Source organism: Agelaius phoeniceus, chromosome 3 (genome assembly GCF_051311805.1).
Source record: "Agelaius phoeniceus isolate bAgePho1 chromosome 3, bAgePho1.hap1, whole genome shotgun sequence".
NCBI lineage: Eukaryota > Metazoa > Chordata > Aves > Passeriformes > Icteridae > Agelaius > Agelaius phoeniceus.
This window is the reverse complement of record NC_135267.1, coordinates 114,310,697-114,326,229: the sequence shown is the minus strand read 5'-3', so window position 1 is coordinate 114,326,229 and position 15,533 is coordinate 114,310,697. Positions and strand designations below refer to the sequence as shown.

General features: G+C 43.9%; 1 protein-coding gene across 4 annotated transcripts in view; it reads right to left on the bottom strand.

The window, feature by feature from the left end:
- The window catches only part of REL (REL proto-oncogene, NF-kB subunit), a 38,966-nt gene extending 23,566 nt beyond the window's left edge, over positions 1–15,400 (bottom strand). The window contains exons 1-4 of one of the 4 annotated variants that reach the window (XM_077176260.1): positions 15,291–15,400; positions 11,809–11,985; positions 10,165–10,292; positions 313–455 (exon numbers count right to left, since the gene is read on the bottom strand). In XM_077176260.1, the coding sequence (XP_077032375.1) occupies positions 313–405 (93 nt within the window). In that variant the 5' untranslated portion in view covers positions 406–455; positions 10,165–10,292; positions 11,809–11,985; positions 15,291–15,400. Of the gene's footprint in view, positions 1–312; positions 456–5,302; positions 5,464–10,164; positions 10,293–11,808; positions 11,986–15,290 lie in introns of those variants that run through there. The other 3 variants (XM_077176259.1, XM_054628875.2, XM_077176261.1) reach the window with 3 other exon arrangements.
- Positions 15,401–15,533: the final 133 nt, after the last annotated feature.

Here is a 15,533-nt window from a genome sequence, read left to right as displayed (position 1 = left end):
AAGGAAGCAGAGCAGACGTGCACACAGAGAAAGCTGCTAATGAATGGCTCCCAGCCCTGGAGTCTTCACTGCGGCCCCTCTAGCAGCACTTTGTAAACCACCTCTGCACCTTCTCCTCCTCCTTCTGGAAACCAAATCTTTTTGTGACCAGGAGCAAGTAACTCTTTTCCCACTCTGCTGCAGCTCCATTTGCATGCCAAGGAAAGAATCCCAGAAAGAGAGATGAAAAGCATTGTATTTACAGTGCAGAGTCCAACACATTGCTACGAGCACCACGGGCACTGGTAATTCCTGGATAAAAGCAGTATTTACCTGGATGGAAGGGAAGGTCTTGTTGTTCTCAGTACTGTGTTCTCCTGGAATGCTGCCTGCTGATCTTCCCTCACATTTGTATCTGAAACGCATGCCCCTTTGCCTGGGTTGCTCAAATATTTCAATGTAGGGCTCAGGGCCACCTTCAAAATAAAATATTTTCAATGTTAGGACACAGTAGAGCTTAAAAAGCAGCAGAAGATGCAAGAATTAGAATTTCTAGGCTTTTGATTTACATTACCATCTTTCCACTTGGTCTACCCGTTCAGGAAATCCACTCTCTATTTTTAGGTACATGAACATGTTGAAGGTGGGGTACAAGGGAAGAGAACAGATTTGGATGAAACATCCACAATATCAATGCCATGGAAGTAATTAGCAAAAAAAGACACCCTTCTCTCCTTCTCCTCTAGAACTTAGCTTCTTTTAACCATTGTAGAAGATGTGTCTGATTAAAGAAGTTTTTATACAACAAAAGCCAAATCATTATTTGGGATTTCTCAAATCATTATCCAACATTTTTAGGAATAATACAGTTTTAGGTATGGCTGTTGTCTCCAAGCACTGGTACTGTCAACTGCTGTATTCTCTTAAGCATCCTCTGAAAGGGAAGATGTTTGCTCAGAATCCACTGATTTAGGTCCTATCACAGTGCAGCAGAAACTATTCAAATTATGCAAAAAACCCCCACGCTCCTACTGGGTGGAATACTATCACTGTGAGCTCAAAAAAATACCTGACTGCTTGTACTGAACTCTTCATTTTGAGCTGCCCATCTCCCATGGGGCTGGTTTCCAGTTGCAGTATCTCCCCAGACAATGAAACCTCAGAAAAGCTATTGGGCAGCTGTCAGAAGGGAGGTTTTCAGGAAACACAGAGTGATAGCTGAGAATAAGAGACAGCAGAACTCTTAAATTAGGGGGGGGGGTTAGAAAGACATTAACTTAGCAAGAGCCTAAGTACTTCTCAAGTGATGTTTTATTGCCAGACAGCAACAAGCTATTTCATATATCTCACTGAGAACATCAAACAGGACAGTCAATCAAACAGTGACAACAGTGGGATGGCATGTGAAAAACAAACAAAAGAGGCTAAGTAAATATTGTTGAAGCTGAATCATCACAGTGCTACACAATCAGAAGAACGTAGCTTATGGAAATGTCTACTGAGCTCTCTGTCATCTTCATATAATAGCATCCTCCTCAAGCAAGGCTGAGCATCACAAACAAACAGGACAGACAATATCCTGTGGCACAGCACTGAAAAAAAAGTGCTTGGACTTCAACATAATAAGCAAAACAGTTATTAAATATATTGAAAGTGCTGAAAGGGTAAAAGAACCCCTACTTCCTTTTGCCCAAGGTCTGTGCTGCCTGTGAATCCACAGCACACAGGTTTTGGCAAAGAGGTGGATTCCAACCCTAACTCCATAATAAAGGCTTCTCTTTTGTACAATGGTTTAGGCACCTCTGCCAACACAAAGCTTGAACTTTATGCCTGGGATTTGTTGATCGCAAAAGATTTCCAGTGCTGCAGCAGTTCATACCCAAAGTAGGAAAATATTATAACCTAAGAGATAAAGTAATTGAGAGCAGCAGAGAAGGGATGGATGGAAAGAACAACATGTGAGACATCACCTCAGTCTGACCTGAATGCACATTTATCTGTCACACACCTACAAGCAGGGGTGGAACTGCATCCTCCACCATGTGAGAGCAGCTCTTGGGTGGTCTTGCACAACTGGAGCCTCTGCAAAACCTTCACAAGCACAACACACTTCCACTTGAGACTGTGTTTGGGGTCAGAACCTTTGGGAACTGTGGTTCAGGACTCTTTACAGACCTTTCCAACAGTCAGTCAAAATGCAGCAGTTTCTAAACTGATCAGCTCCCATTAGGCAGATTTTAAGTAACTTGCTGATCACCAGCCATGAGCTGTCACATTAAATACACATCAGCCACTAGTCTAGTCTAGGTTCCTCAGGGGGATGGCCCCTTTTCTAGATACTTCCAGCTCTTTACCTAACTCTCCTTCAGATGAGCTTTGCATATTTTCTCTTTCTGGAAAACAAGCAAAAGGGAAGGGGAAGGCAGGCATTGATAACAAAAAAGCCTAGAAATGACGTAAAGCTGGTTTCAGAGAGAGCAGAAGTCTGGGCTTCTCACAAAACCATGCTCATGCATCTGTGTATGGCTATTTTAACTTCCACACTTCAACTTACTTCAATGCTATTGCACTGATCAGCACAAATACAGACACGTATCCATATACTAAATTAAAAATCTGTGTTACAAGTTAAAACGACCACATTACAGGAAAGTGCCTCCTAATCTGGCACTAATCTGGGAGACTCTCATGCTTACATAGCTGCCAAGCAGACATGCAGGACACCCACAGACATTGTGTATTTGTCAGAACCAGCCAGAGCCTCGCCGCTCACTACAAGAGCGCAATCACTTGAGGTCTTCAACTCTTGCTGCTTTAACCAACAATTTCCCTTCACGTTCTAGCAACACTCTGCTTGAGAGGGCTATTTTCTCACCTCTCAAGAGCCCTTTATTTTAAGGCTCTGGGCTCAGTGATCTTTATAGGGCTGTGGTTGAAACAAATGTCATTGAAGGTAAACCCACCGCTCAGCAGCAGGTGTGTTTGTGGGAAAGTAAAGCTCGGTGATGCAGCAGCCTCCAGAGATTAAACATTAAACTTCATTTTGTCTTGGCTGCCTCTCTCTCTGTTCAAGAACCACGTTATCATCTCTGCTGTGATTATCAGTGTCATCATGTTTTGTGCAGAGAGGAAACACACAGAAGTGTTTGTGAGAGTGACAGGTATTACCAGCACTCTGCAGCCAAGTGTCCGGTGTTCCCTATTTCTGTAAATCAGCAATGTGCTTGGGAAGTGGCACAGCTTAACTGTGTCACAATCTGCTCTCACACACACACAGAGGTCTGTTAGCTCCCACACAGCCACTACAGACCTGCCCTCCTCAGGTCTCACTTTGTGTGTCAAACAGAGGTGAGATACACCAAAACCCAAACTCTCACTAATTCTAGAGGAGGAACACACAGCTATTCCTATTTATTACCTGCCTGCCCACAACTACTCCATAAACCATTTGAAATGGAAGAAAAGAAAAAAAATCTAGCTAATCCTTCATCTAAGTTCTTAAGAGTTTAATTTGTCATTGTAATTAATTCTAATTGCCTATACACATGCTAGCAATAGAAACATTGTGCTGCACATTATAACCTGCCTGTCATTCTTGTTGTTATTGAATCGCTTTTTCCCCCTCCTGCCCTGAATACAACACTGAATAATTTTAAAGAGCATATAGGAGATCAAGTGTCCCAATTACATATGCAAGGAAAAGAGGCAAAAGCAATGACAGCTCCGAGAGTTCAGCAAGGAAAAGAGGTAGAAGCAGTGACAGCTGTGAGAGTTCAGCCAGTTATGCTCATTCAAGAACTGAAGGGTGTTTTATTCTCACATTTTGAGCAATACAAAGAGGAACAAAAGGACAATCCCTAAAACTCGGAACAGACTTCCATCAGACCTCTCCATGACAAGAGACCTGTGAGAGTCTGAAGTTTAACAAAGCCTGTTTCACGAGGGAGGAAGTGTGACACACTGCCACCAACCAAAGTGACAACCCGATCAAGGGTTCTGTCTCATCCCTTTGCTCCAAGCAAGCAGGCTCTGGAGGAACTGCCCAATTTGTCATTTTCTTGCAGGGCCAAGAGCGAACAGACTCTCCATCAACACCTGCGTGTGAAAGCAGAGCAGCTGTGGGTATTTGTGGAAGATGTGAAAGTATCACCAGAAACCCTCCGGCCCGAGGTGCCCGCACTGAGACACAGATGGGAGAAGTGTCGCTCTTGAACTCTGATGTCACCGCTCTGAACAAATCCCTGGTGGCACGAAGTCTGTCATTTCTAAAAAGCAAGAATCTATCCACTTGTAACCTTCTGCAACACTTCAGGCAAAGCGGGAGGATGGCAAAGCTTTGTCACAGCACACCCCACCCAATTTAAGCAAAAGCAACTGGAAACGTAACACGATTTGATTTGAAAAAGCAGTAATCTACCTACGGCTCTATAAACTGCACAAATTCTAAGAGACCAAACAACGCTCGTGAACTTCCTCTTTACTATCGTGTTACATTACAAAACGGCAACGAAAAGGAAAAAAAAAAAAACGACAAAAGCTAGCTAGTACCAGGAAGTTATAAACTTCCCCCGCTGAAAAAATTCCTTATCTGGTTCCTAATTACACTGAAAATACATAAAGACACGAAGAAAAAAACCAACCCGAAACTACTCTCTCCTGCTTCATTGTTGTGACTTTAAAATACGAACGTTTAAAGCACAAGCCCGGCTGTTTCCTCTCCGCGTTGATAGTTAGCACACCTATACATTTATCAGGAGTGAAAGTTCATACCTTCCTAAGTGGGAACAGAACACACACTCATGTTCTGAAAAGCAGATTTGCCTAGAAATACTATTCTAATTAGTATAGCCTAGTTTTAAATTTAGGGGGTTTTATTTTAACCCTAAGAAAGATACCAGAGAGACGCCTCCCGAAACGATGACAAGCCTCTAGAAACTTAATTGTGCATTTTGTTGCAATTATTCAGAGCAACGATCCCTTATCTGCATTACTTTCCATTTGTGCCATCACTATTTCTCATTCATTTGCATTCTCACAGCCTAGTTCTGATGTGAGCGGGATCCTGATGATCACGACCCAACCTCCAGCCTGTTGTCTCCGTCCCAGACAGGGACCCGCGCACTTATTTAACACCTAAACGTTCCTGCCGCACAACTTTAAGACCTAAAAGATCCATTTGAAACGGAACAGCCTCGCAAGACCTCATCCGAAACGCCGCTCCGGCCTCGCAGAGTCAACACCCGCCGCCACCAGCGAGGGCGGGCAGCGCTCGGAGCCCCTCGCCCAGCCCAGCCCATCCCGGCCCGGCCCCGCCGCTGCTCACCGGCCATGCTGACAGCTCCGCTCCGGCCTCTCGCCGCGGGGCTCCGGCCCGGGCCCGCACACCTCGCAGGGACACTCGCACGGCCGCGGCTGCCGGGCTCGCCGCCCTTTTCAGGGGGAATTTCCCGTGGGGCGGGAGGGCGGACGTGCGCGCTGTGCTGCGGAGCCGCCCCTCGCCCCGCCCCGCGCCGGCGGGCACCGGGGGATCGATCCCCGCGGAACCCGCTCCGGGACGGAGCTCCGCGAGGAGAGCAGGCACACGGCTGTGCTCCGGTCCTGCCCTGCCCGGCAACCAGAAGTACGAAGGCAAAGTTCAGCTGCTCTGGTTCCAGAGCAGGGCACGGATAGCGAGAGCTGTTTCGTTCCGGGGGCATCGCCCCGACACCGCCGCCAGACCAAGCGCTCTCCTTATCCATCTTTTTCTCGGTCGGTGAGAAAAAGGACCCGGTGGTCAGCCCAGGGAAGGGAAAGCTCCAGGCAAGACTGTACTGAAACCTTCCAGCGCCTACCCAAGCCCCCCATGGGGTTTATAAGACAGACATGGATAGACTTTTACCAAGGCCGGTAGCGACAGGGCAAGGAGGAATGGCTTTAAACTGGCAGAGGGCAGGGTTACGTTAGATACTGATAAGGAATTCTTTACTGTGAGGGTGGTGAGGCAGTGGAACAAGCCTAGCCAGAGAAACTGGGGATGCCCCATCCTTGGAAGTGTTCCGGACCAGGCTGGATGGGGCTTGGGGCAGCCTGGTTTAGGGGAAAATGTTCCTGCCCAAAGCAGGGGGTCGGAATGAGACAGGCTTTGAATGCCCCTTCCAGCCCCCTCTGATTCAATAAGTAAGCTGTATGTACTAGGGACAGACCAAGACTGCAGGGAAGGTAAGAAATAATCACCAACAAGCCCATTCAGTCACAACGATCCACTCTAAATCTACCAAACCTTCGGAGCATCCCAGATCCTGCATCTCACAGCTTGGCCCCCACACAGCGAGGGGAAGCCAAGGAGCTGCACACTGGGAACAGCCCCGTGTTTGGAGCAGGTGGAGAGGTCAGTAACAAACAAACAAATATGGGGGCAAATTAAAAAACACCTGAAAAAAGAGGAACACAAAGGGAACAGGAAGGCCACACCTAGCTGTGGTGTCAGACTGCTTAGTTAACAATAAAATGTGATTTTTTTTTCTTAAATCTTTAATCTGGGAGTGGAATAAACTGTCCCATTTATTAGTTAAATCAATTAGTATCCCTGAAAAAGAAAGATTAATAAAACAACAAGAAAAGCCTGAAAGAACACTCAAGTGATGTACAAAACCGATAGCTTTTTGCTTTTTTCCCCACTATCCTATTTCTAAAGCTAAGGTTAGAAATGAAGCACAGCTGAAAATGCTGTTCTATAATCTGCAAATTCATACACCAATCCATGTAACTAAGCAGAGAGGCTGCCAAATGCTTATTATTCTTCCTGCTCTGTACTCCATCTCAACAGGACTTTTCTTTATAACCTTAGTTTTGGCTCAGCTATCCTCATATTTCCTATAAACAAAAATTATCTTTCTCCACCCCACAAGCAAAATTTTCTTTATTAAAGATTCATGGTTTGTCACATGGTAGGATTGTTGCACCCCTGTCAAACTTATAACTGAAATTGGAGTAGAAGAATCCTAGGGAGAACACAGGATAATCAAAATGTCTGTGACATTAGCCTTAGATGAAGAGAAGAAAAACTACACTACTCAGATGTTATAATAAAATAATTCTATTGCTGTGGGTTAGTTTCTTGCCAGAAGAATGTAATTTCTTATTTTCTTTCCCACAAAAAAGCCAAAACAAAACAGCACAAAATATATAAACCAGCAATGCCCTAAAAGTGTAAGATATTCAGACTAAATTTTTACATCTTCAGGGATTTCTTGGATTCCCTATGATTGATAATGTACAATAAAGCAGGTCTAATATTTTAAATCAAACTCAGACTTTACCTACACAAGCATATGTGACCACAAAGCACAAACTGACAAAGAGACTACAAATAAAATTGTTCTGCTCTACAACAAAGGCAGCAAATAGGAGAAGTGCACAACCTGAATTCTCTGTGCTAAGCACCCCATCCAAACAATCAGCTCATCAACACCTCGTGTTAGAAGATACTTCAGTTTTTATATTGATCACCTGCTGGGGGAAGTTTTGTACAAATCTTTATTCACAGGGCTGAACAGCCAGAGAAATGCTCCCAATTTGAGGGCATCCCTGCAGATCACAGGAGTGAGCTGGACAGGATTTTTAAAAGGGGTGCAACTCCTGTGGGATAGCTGAAGCTGTAGATGTGAGTTTTGAGTTTAGATGTAAAGTTAAACTAAACACTTTCCCTTACTTATCTTCAGGCTGGTTTTCCAAATCTCTGATAGTAAAAACTCTGACATCTCAGAAGGAATGAATTTAGTTGCTTCCCTAAATACAGTTTATATACCTGGTTTCCAGCTATTTCTGCAGCCCATGACACTACTGAGTAAACACAGACCAGGGAGACTGTGGCTCAGAACAGAAGTATCCCCTGATTTCTTCAGAAGGAAAGTGTTAGCGTAGGGCACACAATCCAAACTGACGTGAAATTAAGGGCAGTATTCCAGCCAATACAAATACTGTGTTATTACTAAAACATAGTAAACATTCCCTACTTTTCCCCAGCTCTTTTGAACTCTACCTCTTAGGGCTTGCAGGAACAGGCTACTCAAAGATAATCCTTAAGATTGCACGTTTGAAATTGGGGTGGTATCTCACATACACAGCAGGGTCTTTGGAACAAACTGCTCCTTGATATTATTCTAAAGAAAAAATATGAATGGATTGCACTTATAGCATCCCAAAAGCTTTATCTCTCTTTCTTCAAGTGAAAACAATTTGTGATAAACAACCAACCCTGTGAAGAGTTTAATTGTGTTAAAATCTATCAGCTCCCATCATCAGAATACACAGAGACTAGATCTGGTTCAGGAGGATCCTGAACAAAGTGACTGGAGGAAGGACAGCATGAAAAGGAGATGTTTTCTTGATGGTTTTTCTCTAGCAGTAGCCATAAGCCAATGGCCAGGGAAAAGCACAACAGTGGGACAAAAGGAGCTTTTAGTCTAAGACCAGCATAGCTGTTTTTATAAAACATTCTATGGAAACCAAGAAGCCTTCCCAAGAAAAAGGCAAAAACCTAAGCAAATGAAGAGGCCTTACTCAAAGTTGTGCAAGCATGTGGATATTCCTCTATTCCTGACTGGCCTGTATGCAACTCTGCTCTGCTGCCATTGGAATCCCTGGCCCAGGGATTATCCCGGGAGAGTGAGGTGAACTAGAGGATTGCACTACAGCTCTGGCAATCACAGAAACCTCGTCAGCAGCTGCCACGAAGTGTAAGAACATGTCATAGCTTTGGGTATATGCAGATCCCTGCAAAAAGCAGGACGGAATTCCCCTCCTGCAGCATTGCATAACAACAGCCAGGTGCTTCACTATTATTTTTGTCAGCCCACTTGGCTATAGCCAGGGGCCAGATACCAGAATTCTTAGGCCAGTCTGATCCAGTGCTTCACTTCCTGTCTTCCAGTTAAAGCAAATGTTTTTAGATCCCATTTCTCTCCAGTTATCAAGTCCAAAGACAAGTCCTACCCTCCTGCTTTTCACTGGCTGCTGCTCTAGCACATTTAACACCTACATTGCTACAAGGAGTAAGCTCCCTGTTCTGGCAGGGAGCTTCTCATGGGGCAAGCAAGGCTAGAGTGGAGGGATAAAAAGCCAGCACTAAAACCTCCTACAGCAGAGCACTGAGTGTTTGACATGGTATTTGCCAAGCCTAGGACAATGGCTCTTCAGTGGTACTTAGCACAGGCATTGCCCAATGAAGCTGGCTATGACAGGAGAGCAGCACAGGCAAATCATCAAGTCTTTATTTCCTGTTCCCAGCTATCTGACTTCAATCAAAGATAAGGCCCTTGTCACTGGCCTGGTTAAGCAGACACTAAGGTACTTTCAGCATATGGCTCTCCTAATAAGGTGCATCACTAGGAGCAAGAATAGTATTAATAAAATCATTCTCTTCTCTCCTTAAGGAACAAAGTTAAGTGCTGTTTTCTTGTCCACTCTATCTCAAGCCTCACCTACTGCCAGATTAGAAATTTCCACTCCTCTGTGCCTTAAGAAACTTTTTGCTGTTAGAAATATATTTTTTAATCTCAAAGGCGTCTTACTTAAACACTGTCAGACCTTTTGTGCTTATTGGTCCTGAGGAAGGCTCCAGTGCAGAAGCCATTCTCAAAAACTCATGGCTTCCAGATTAATGATAAACTCAAAGGTTGTTCAAGTCACTCTGCTGGAAGCGTTCCTGTACCATACTTCGAGTTTGTTTGACATTAGAACAATGCTACTGTGCCTCCCTCAAAACAGGGTGGAGAGAAAGGAAATGCTAATAGAGAAAGGTAGGTCTTGTGGATAAGGCACAAGGCTGTGATTCAGGAGACTGGAATTCAGCTCTTGGCAAGTCAGCCTTTCTACTCTTAGGCAAGTTGTTTAATTCTCTAAGCCTCAATTTCCCCAATAAAAATCAGAGAAGATACTTCCTTGCTCCCACACTTCTGCCTTATTCACTCATGATGCAACTTCTTCAGGGGATGACAACTCATTACATGAAAGTGCCAAGCACAAAACAATGATAGTTAAATGAGCACTGGGGTAGTGCCAGAAGAAGTGTCCCCCCTGACAGACTCTCTTGTCAGAGAGTGTCCCCTCTCTGTCTCCATCCATATCCAGGTAACTCACTCCTGTGCATTCCTACACTGTTCCAAGCACTCCTTTGGAAACACAGGAGGCATGCATAACACTTACCTGGAGGAAACAAGATGATTGGTTTTTTCCTGCTGGCTCAGTTTTTCTGCTGGAGCCAGTTCCATGTGCAGTCAGAAATGAGCTGCCAGCAGGAAGGAATGTGGTGGCACCAAGGCCAGAACAAGTCTCTGGAAGACAAATTTGGGCAGAGGTGCCTGCTTCCTGACGGAGTGCTCACGTCATGGAACTGTAGCACAACACTGTATTTTTAGCCTGAGAAATTGATAAAGCTCCCTGAAATGTCTAATTCACACTCCTCCTTTTCCAGAGTTAGTACTCAGAGCAGAACTTGTCAGACACTTTCTCTCCCAGCCCTCTCAAATGTTTCCTATTCCCTTCTACTCATCCCAGTGCTGTAAACACATACCAGGGTTTGGGAGTTGCATTATTTAACAGAGAAATATTTAAATGTTTGTTGGCAGGCAAAGAAAAAGATGGAGTAGTGTTTTCATTTTCCACTGTGCTACATAGAACACAGTAGTTGATTAGTGACCTCTGAAGTGGTCACTAAACTGCAAACTCCTTCCTTATGCCACAGTCAGGATTTATCTGATGCAGTAGAGCTGTAGGGAGAGGACTTTTAAAAAAGAGATGAGCTCAAGCTGAGCAGAAGGAGCAAAGTCAGCAGAAAACCACCTTTTTCTGCCCAGAATGATTTTTTTTTTTCAAAATAGATTACCCCTATAAGCCAGATCACTGTGGTTGCTTTCAAAGGGAAGCCACAAAGCACAAGGAGGCAGAAGGAAGGACAGGGATTGTCCCTTTGGCAGCAGCAAGCTGTTACGAGTACCTTAGTTTACAATGAAAACTGCATAAAAATATACAGGCAATGTATGCCTAAAGTAATTCTGCTGCTCCCCAGAACTCCAGCACACTCCAGCCAGTCATCGTGCACTGGGGCCACTACAAAGGATAACAATCAATCATCCAGGTTTTTATTACAGGACTTCCCTTTTTCCTCAGGGCTCACAAGGAGTTTAAGCTTTTTAACATCACCTTGAGCTTCAAGAATCTCAGAAGACTGTATTCTCAGCCAGTAATCAGAATCAATTAGGTTGGAAAAGACCTTTGAGATCGGAATCCAATCTCTGACTGAACGTTACCTTGTCAAGCAGACCATGGCAGTGAGTGCCACATGCCGTCTTTCCTTGAGCATCTCCAGGATTGATGAATCCACCACCACCTTCCTCAGAAGCCAAATTCAGTATCTAATCACCCTTTCAGGGAAGAAATTCTTCATAATGCCCAACACAAACACCCCTGGGTGCTGCTTAAGACTGTGTCCTCCTGTCCTATCTGCGGGAGAAGAGCCCGACCCGCACCCGGGCACATTTTCCTTTCAGGGAGCTGCAGAGAGTGACAAGGCCACCTTCAGGAGGTGAAAAAGGTACCTCGTTTCAGTACAGCCCCACCTGATACAGCTCCTCTTAATTGGAAGTCTCACACCTTGATTCTCACCCTCTAGCCCAATGACTCTGTAGTTCTGATTTGAGCAGTTAAAGGATTACACCCAGGAATGACAGAAAGTGACATCATTCTTCAGGCCAAAGGTAAACACATAACACCTTCTGGGACAAGTTTACACATCAAGTCCTCCTACGGATGCAAAGCAAACCTGCCGTTTGTAAATTAGCCATTACACACCTTATCTGGCGCTGCATGAGCCCTTTCTCACAGATTGCCCGGGGCTGTGTGTCACAGGTGCCACCTCAGCATGCAAAGCCTCACTGGCAGCAGCTGGCCACAATAAACTCGGAGTAAGCCACAACCAGGCTGCTCATCCACGGCTGTCTGTGCCTGTGCATCCAGCTTGCTGCCATCCTGCAACAAAATAATTCAGACTTATTAACGAGGCCTGTATCTTAGTAGGGCTACCATTATTAGTGTGAGCTTTCTGAATGACAGGGTTGAAAGCCCTTGATTTCTCACCCAGAACAGTGATGAGTTTTGCTGTTTCATTGTCTTGTTCATTTGGCAGTTGCTACATGACTTGTCAATTTTGCTTTTAGGACATCTGGGGAAAGTGTGACGTCGCTTTTCTAATCAATGTTGTGGTTAACCTCTCATACAACAACGAGTTTGATAAATACTCATTCACCTGCACAGGATTTTCACTTGTGAGCCTTAATATTGTCAAAAACAGATCAAATCCAAAGAACAGCCTCTGGGTTTTCAATCTGAAATACTGAGCCTTAAGTATAGTAAATGTGTCAGACACCATGAGACTCAGAACAGTTTCAGATGCCTGAAAAAAACACTCCATGTACCTTACTTGTGTGCAAGTAAAGAATACACATATCAATCCGATTTTTTTTTTAATGAAAAAGAACACCAAGCCAAGAAGAAGATTACTTCTTCAAGAGACCTCTTGTGCAATACAAATCAAAAAAAAAAAAAAGGAACTGAACTGATTTTTTGCTCTGTGCAGTGGAAATAACAGCTCTAGACACAGCCTGTTGAATGGAAACAAAACAGACACCACAAGCTGCTTCTGGCAAGTACGTGCAGGAACCAGAGGAAGGAGAAGGCCTAACCCAAGAAAGAGCTGACAGAGAGCAGCCAGTGGCCAAAAGGATTAATTAGGACAAGGGCCAGAGTTTAATGAAGGTTAATGTCATATATAAAGCTGAATATAAAGAAAAGGCAACTGCTTCATGGAAAGGTTTCTTAACAGGCAGATGTAAAAAAGACAAATTATTGAAGTCAAGGATGTCCCAGCTCCACTTCTGATCAGTCTCCAACGATACCCCGGGCTGCAGGTCAAATCAGCAGTGCTGGAACTCAACCTGCTCAGTTCTCTGTTCCCAAAGGCTGAGACAGGTACCTGCCACCTAAATCTTACATTGCACCAGACCCAGGGATTCTAAGATAAACATTACAGGCACCAGTATCAAAAGAGTAGAACGTAAGGAATGGAGGGCATTTGGAATAAAATCTGTAATTACAGCTTCATTGGCTTGACTCCTGCTTGTCACAGCAGCTTGTCCCTTCGGGGCCTTGATGCCATTGTCTCAGGGATGGTGAGTAACACCCTCGGCTTTGTGGTGTCTCAATAAAATGTCCCCTCGCGGTGACAAATTTCCTCAGTGGGCACACAAATCCTGCTATCCCCCACTGCTCCTGTAGTCCTGGCCTAGTGCTTCTCCCAGAACAACAGGGTCAAGATTTACATGTGCAAAGCCCAGAGCTTTAGTCTCTGTGCACTATCTCCAGATCTCATCTCCAAGAAAAGGAGCCAAAGAGAGCTGACTGTGCCTTTTCCTGAGTTCCCATTAAAAGAAAACCTGCATAAGTAACCATCTGCGTAACTGAAATTCAACTGAGACCAACGTTCCCACTGAATTTGAAAAGCAGTTCTGTCCATATACGTAATCATTTGCTTAAAAAAAGAAAAAGATAAAACACCAAAACTATAGGTCTAAAGAAGTTTGTTACTTTTTAAAAAGAAAACAGCTCTTTCAGTTTTTCTTACCATCTTCTCTTACCCTGTAAAAGCAAAATCCTGAGAGTTAACCAATCCAGATTTAACACCACTTCAAAGTTTTAGAGATAGAAACCAAATCTATTCCCAAAGGCATGGATGCTGTAGAGAAGTGAATGCTGTAGCTGGCTGATTCCAGGAGATTCAGACATGGTAATAGCAGAGACACTTGCCTAAAGTAAAACTGGCTACCACACTTAATTAGTATTCATTATGCTCCACCCCCCCATAAACAGCCTGCAGAGAGACTGGTGCAATTGTGAGATTGGTGGGGAGACCTGATTCACATCTGGATACTTTCACTGCCCCGAGTCTTTCAAACTTACCTGACCCACCAAGTGAGACTATGGCTCCCAGGAAAAAGCTGCTGCTGCAAGGAAAGCTTTAATTCCACCTTTCCTTAACTCCTCCTTCAATTCCAGCTTTCTTTTCCCCAGTGCTAGACACTTCTGAGATTCAGCTGGAGAGGGCACTGGGCCATCTTGTCTTGATTGTGCTTTTGCCAAGAAAGGTTGAACAGGATGATCTTGGGGTTCCTTTCCAAGACAGCATTCCATTCCATGACAGATGCTGTCTTGGCAATTGCTGGTGCTACCCTTTTTCACCATTTTCACCTGTTTATTTTGAAACTGCCAGGGCTTTGGGACAAATTGGGGAGGGATCTTTCATCCTGCCTCCACAGCACAGCAGGGTGGTCTAAGGCTACAGCTCCTTGGCTGCACAGCAACCCAACCCTCACATGTGATGCACTGATTTATTTTTGGGGCTCCTGAGCTCTCTTATGCTACTGCTCCTAATTCTCTTTGCCCAACAGTGGGCAATGTCTGTGCTCTTGGGGTGCAAAAACCCCATTAGGAAACAGATCTGAAATAATGACATTAATTCAAAAATCCATGTTGTTTAGCTGCTGGATTTTTTTAAACTAGAATTTATCTTCCTTTTACATATCTTAATTATATATGTTATTGTTTCTGCCTCCTGAATATGCATCTTTTAAGTTTCAATGTCAACATAAATACTGGTACAGCTATGCAATTACAGCACTTTTGCTTCTGCAAATATTCCCATGACCTACATCACAAAAACTCTGGCAGGTGACCCAGTTACTACAGACTTGGTCAGTTCAGGACTTCACACTTGCAACACGGTTAAAACCTTATTTGCAAAACAGTGCTGCTGTAACTGGTCAAGTGGAAACCATGTGACCTGACATGTTTTTAATTGCACTGCAGACAGAACTTTTAATTTACATAGCCTAGGACCAGCATATACTTCTGTTCTGATGCCAGAGGACACCAGAAATGTAGGAAGTTAAAAAAATCAAGGCGGCCACTTGGATAATTTACTCAGACAATTACTGTCTCATCATTACCATCCCTGCTTAGAAGAATGTTTACCAATGCCCCTAGAAGAAGAATGGAAAAATAAAATTAAATATATAGCTGAATGGAACCACAGAATAAATTACATTTAGCAGAGCAATTACAGTTTCTCCCAGACTATATGCATTATGAACAGGCCTATATTTGTGTGGTCAACAACCCTGCCTCATAGACACCCCTGTAATTAATTTGAAATAACAAAAACCAGGGATAAATAAACATGGTGTTGTTTTTGCTCCCTTTACCAGTGTTTGGCTCCTTACCTACATACAGGCAGTCCATTTACTGCAGCTGATGAAGCAGAACTCTCCAGCCAGGAAAGAAGAGAAGGACTCAAATGTGCTGAGGACAAAGGTGGCAGCAAGAACCTCCTAAAATGATAAAACCCCAATTGATTGTGGTTTATAAAAGCAATACATAGCAAAGCAGCTACTGTTTAATTATAGTTACTAAAGGGTTTTTTTTTCCCTCTCTTTAACAGCCATTTTATGCTCTAGCAACCCTGT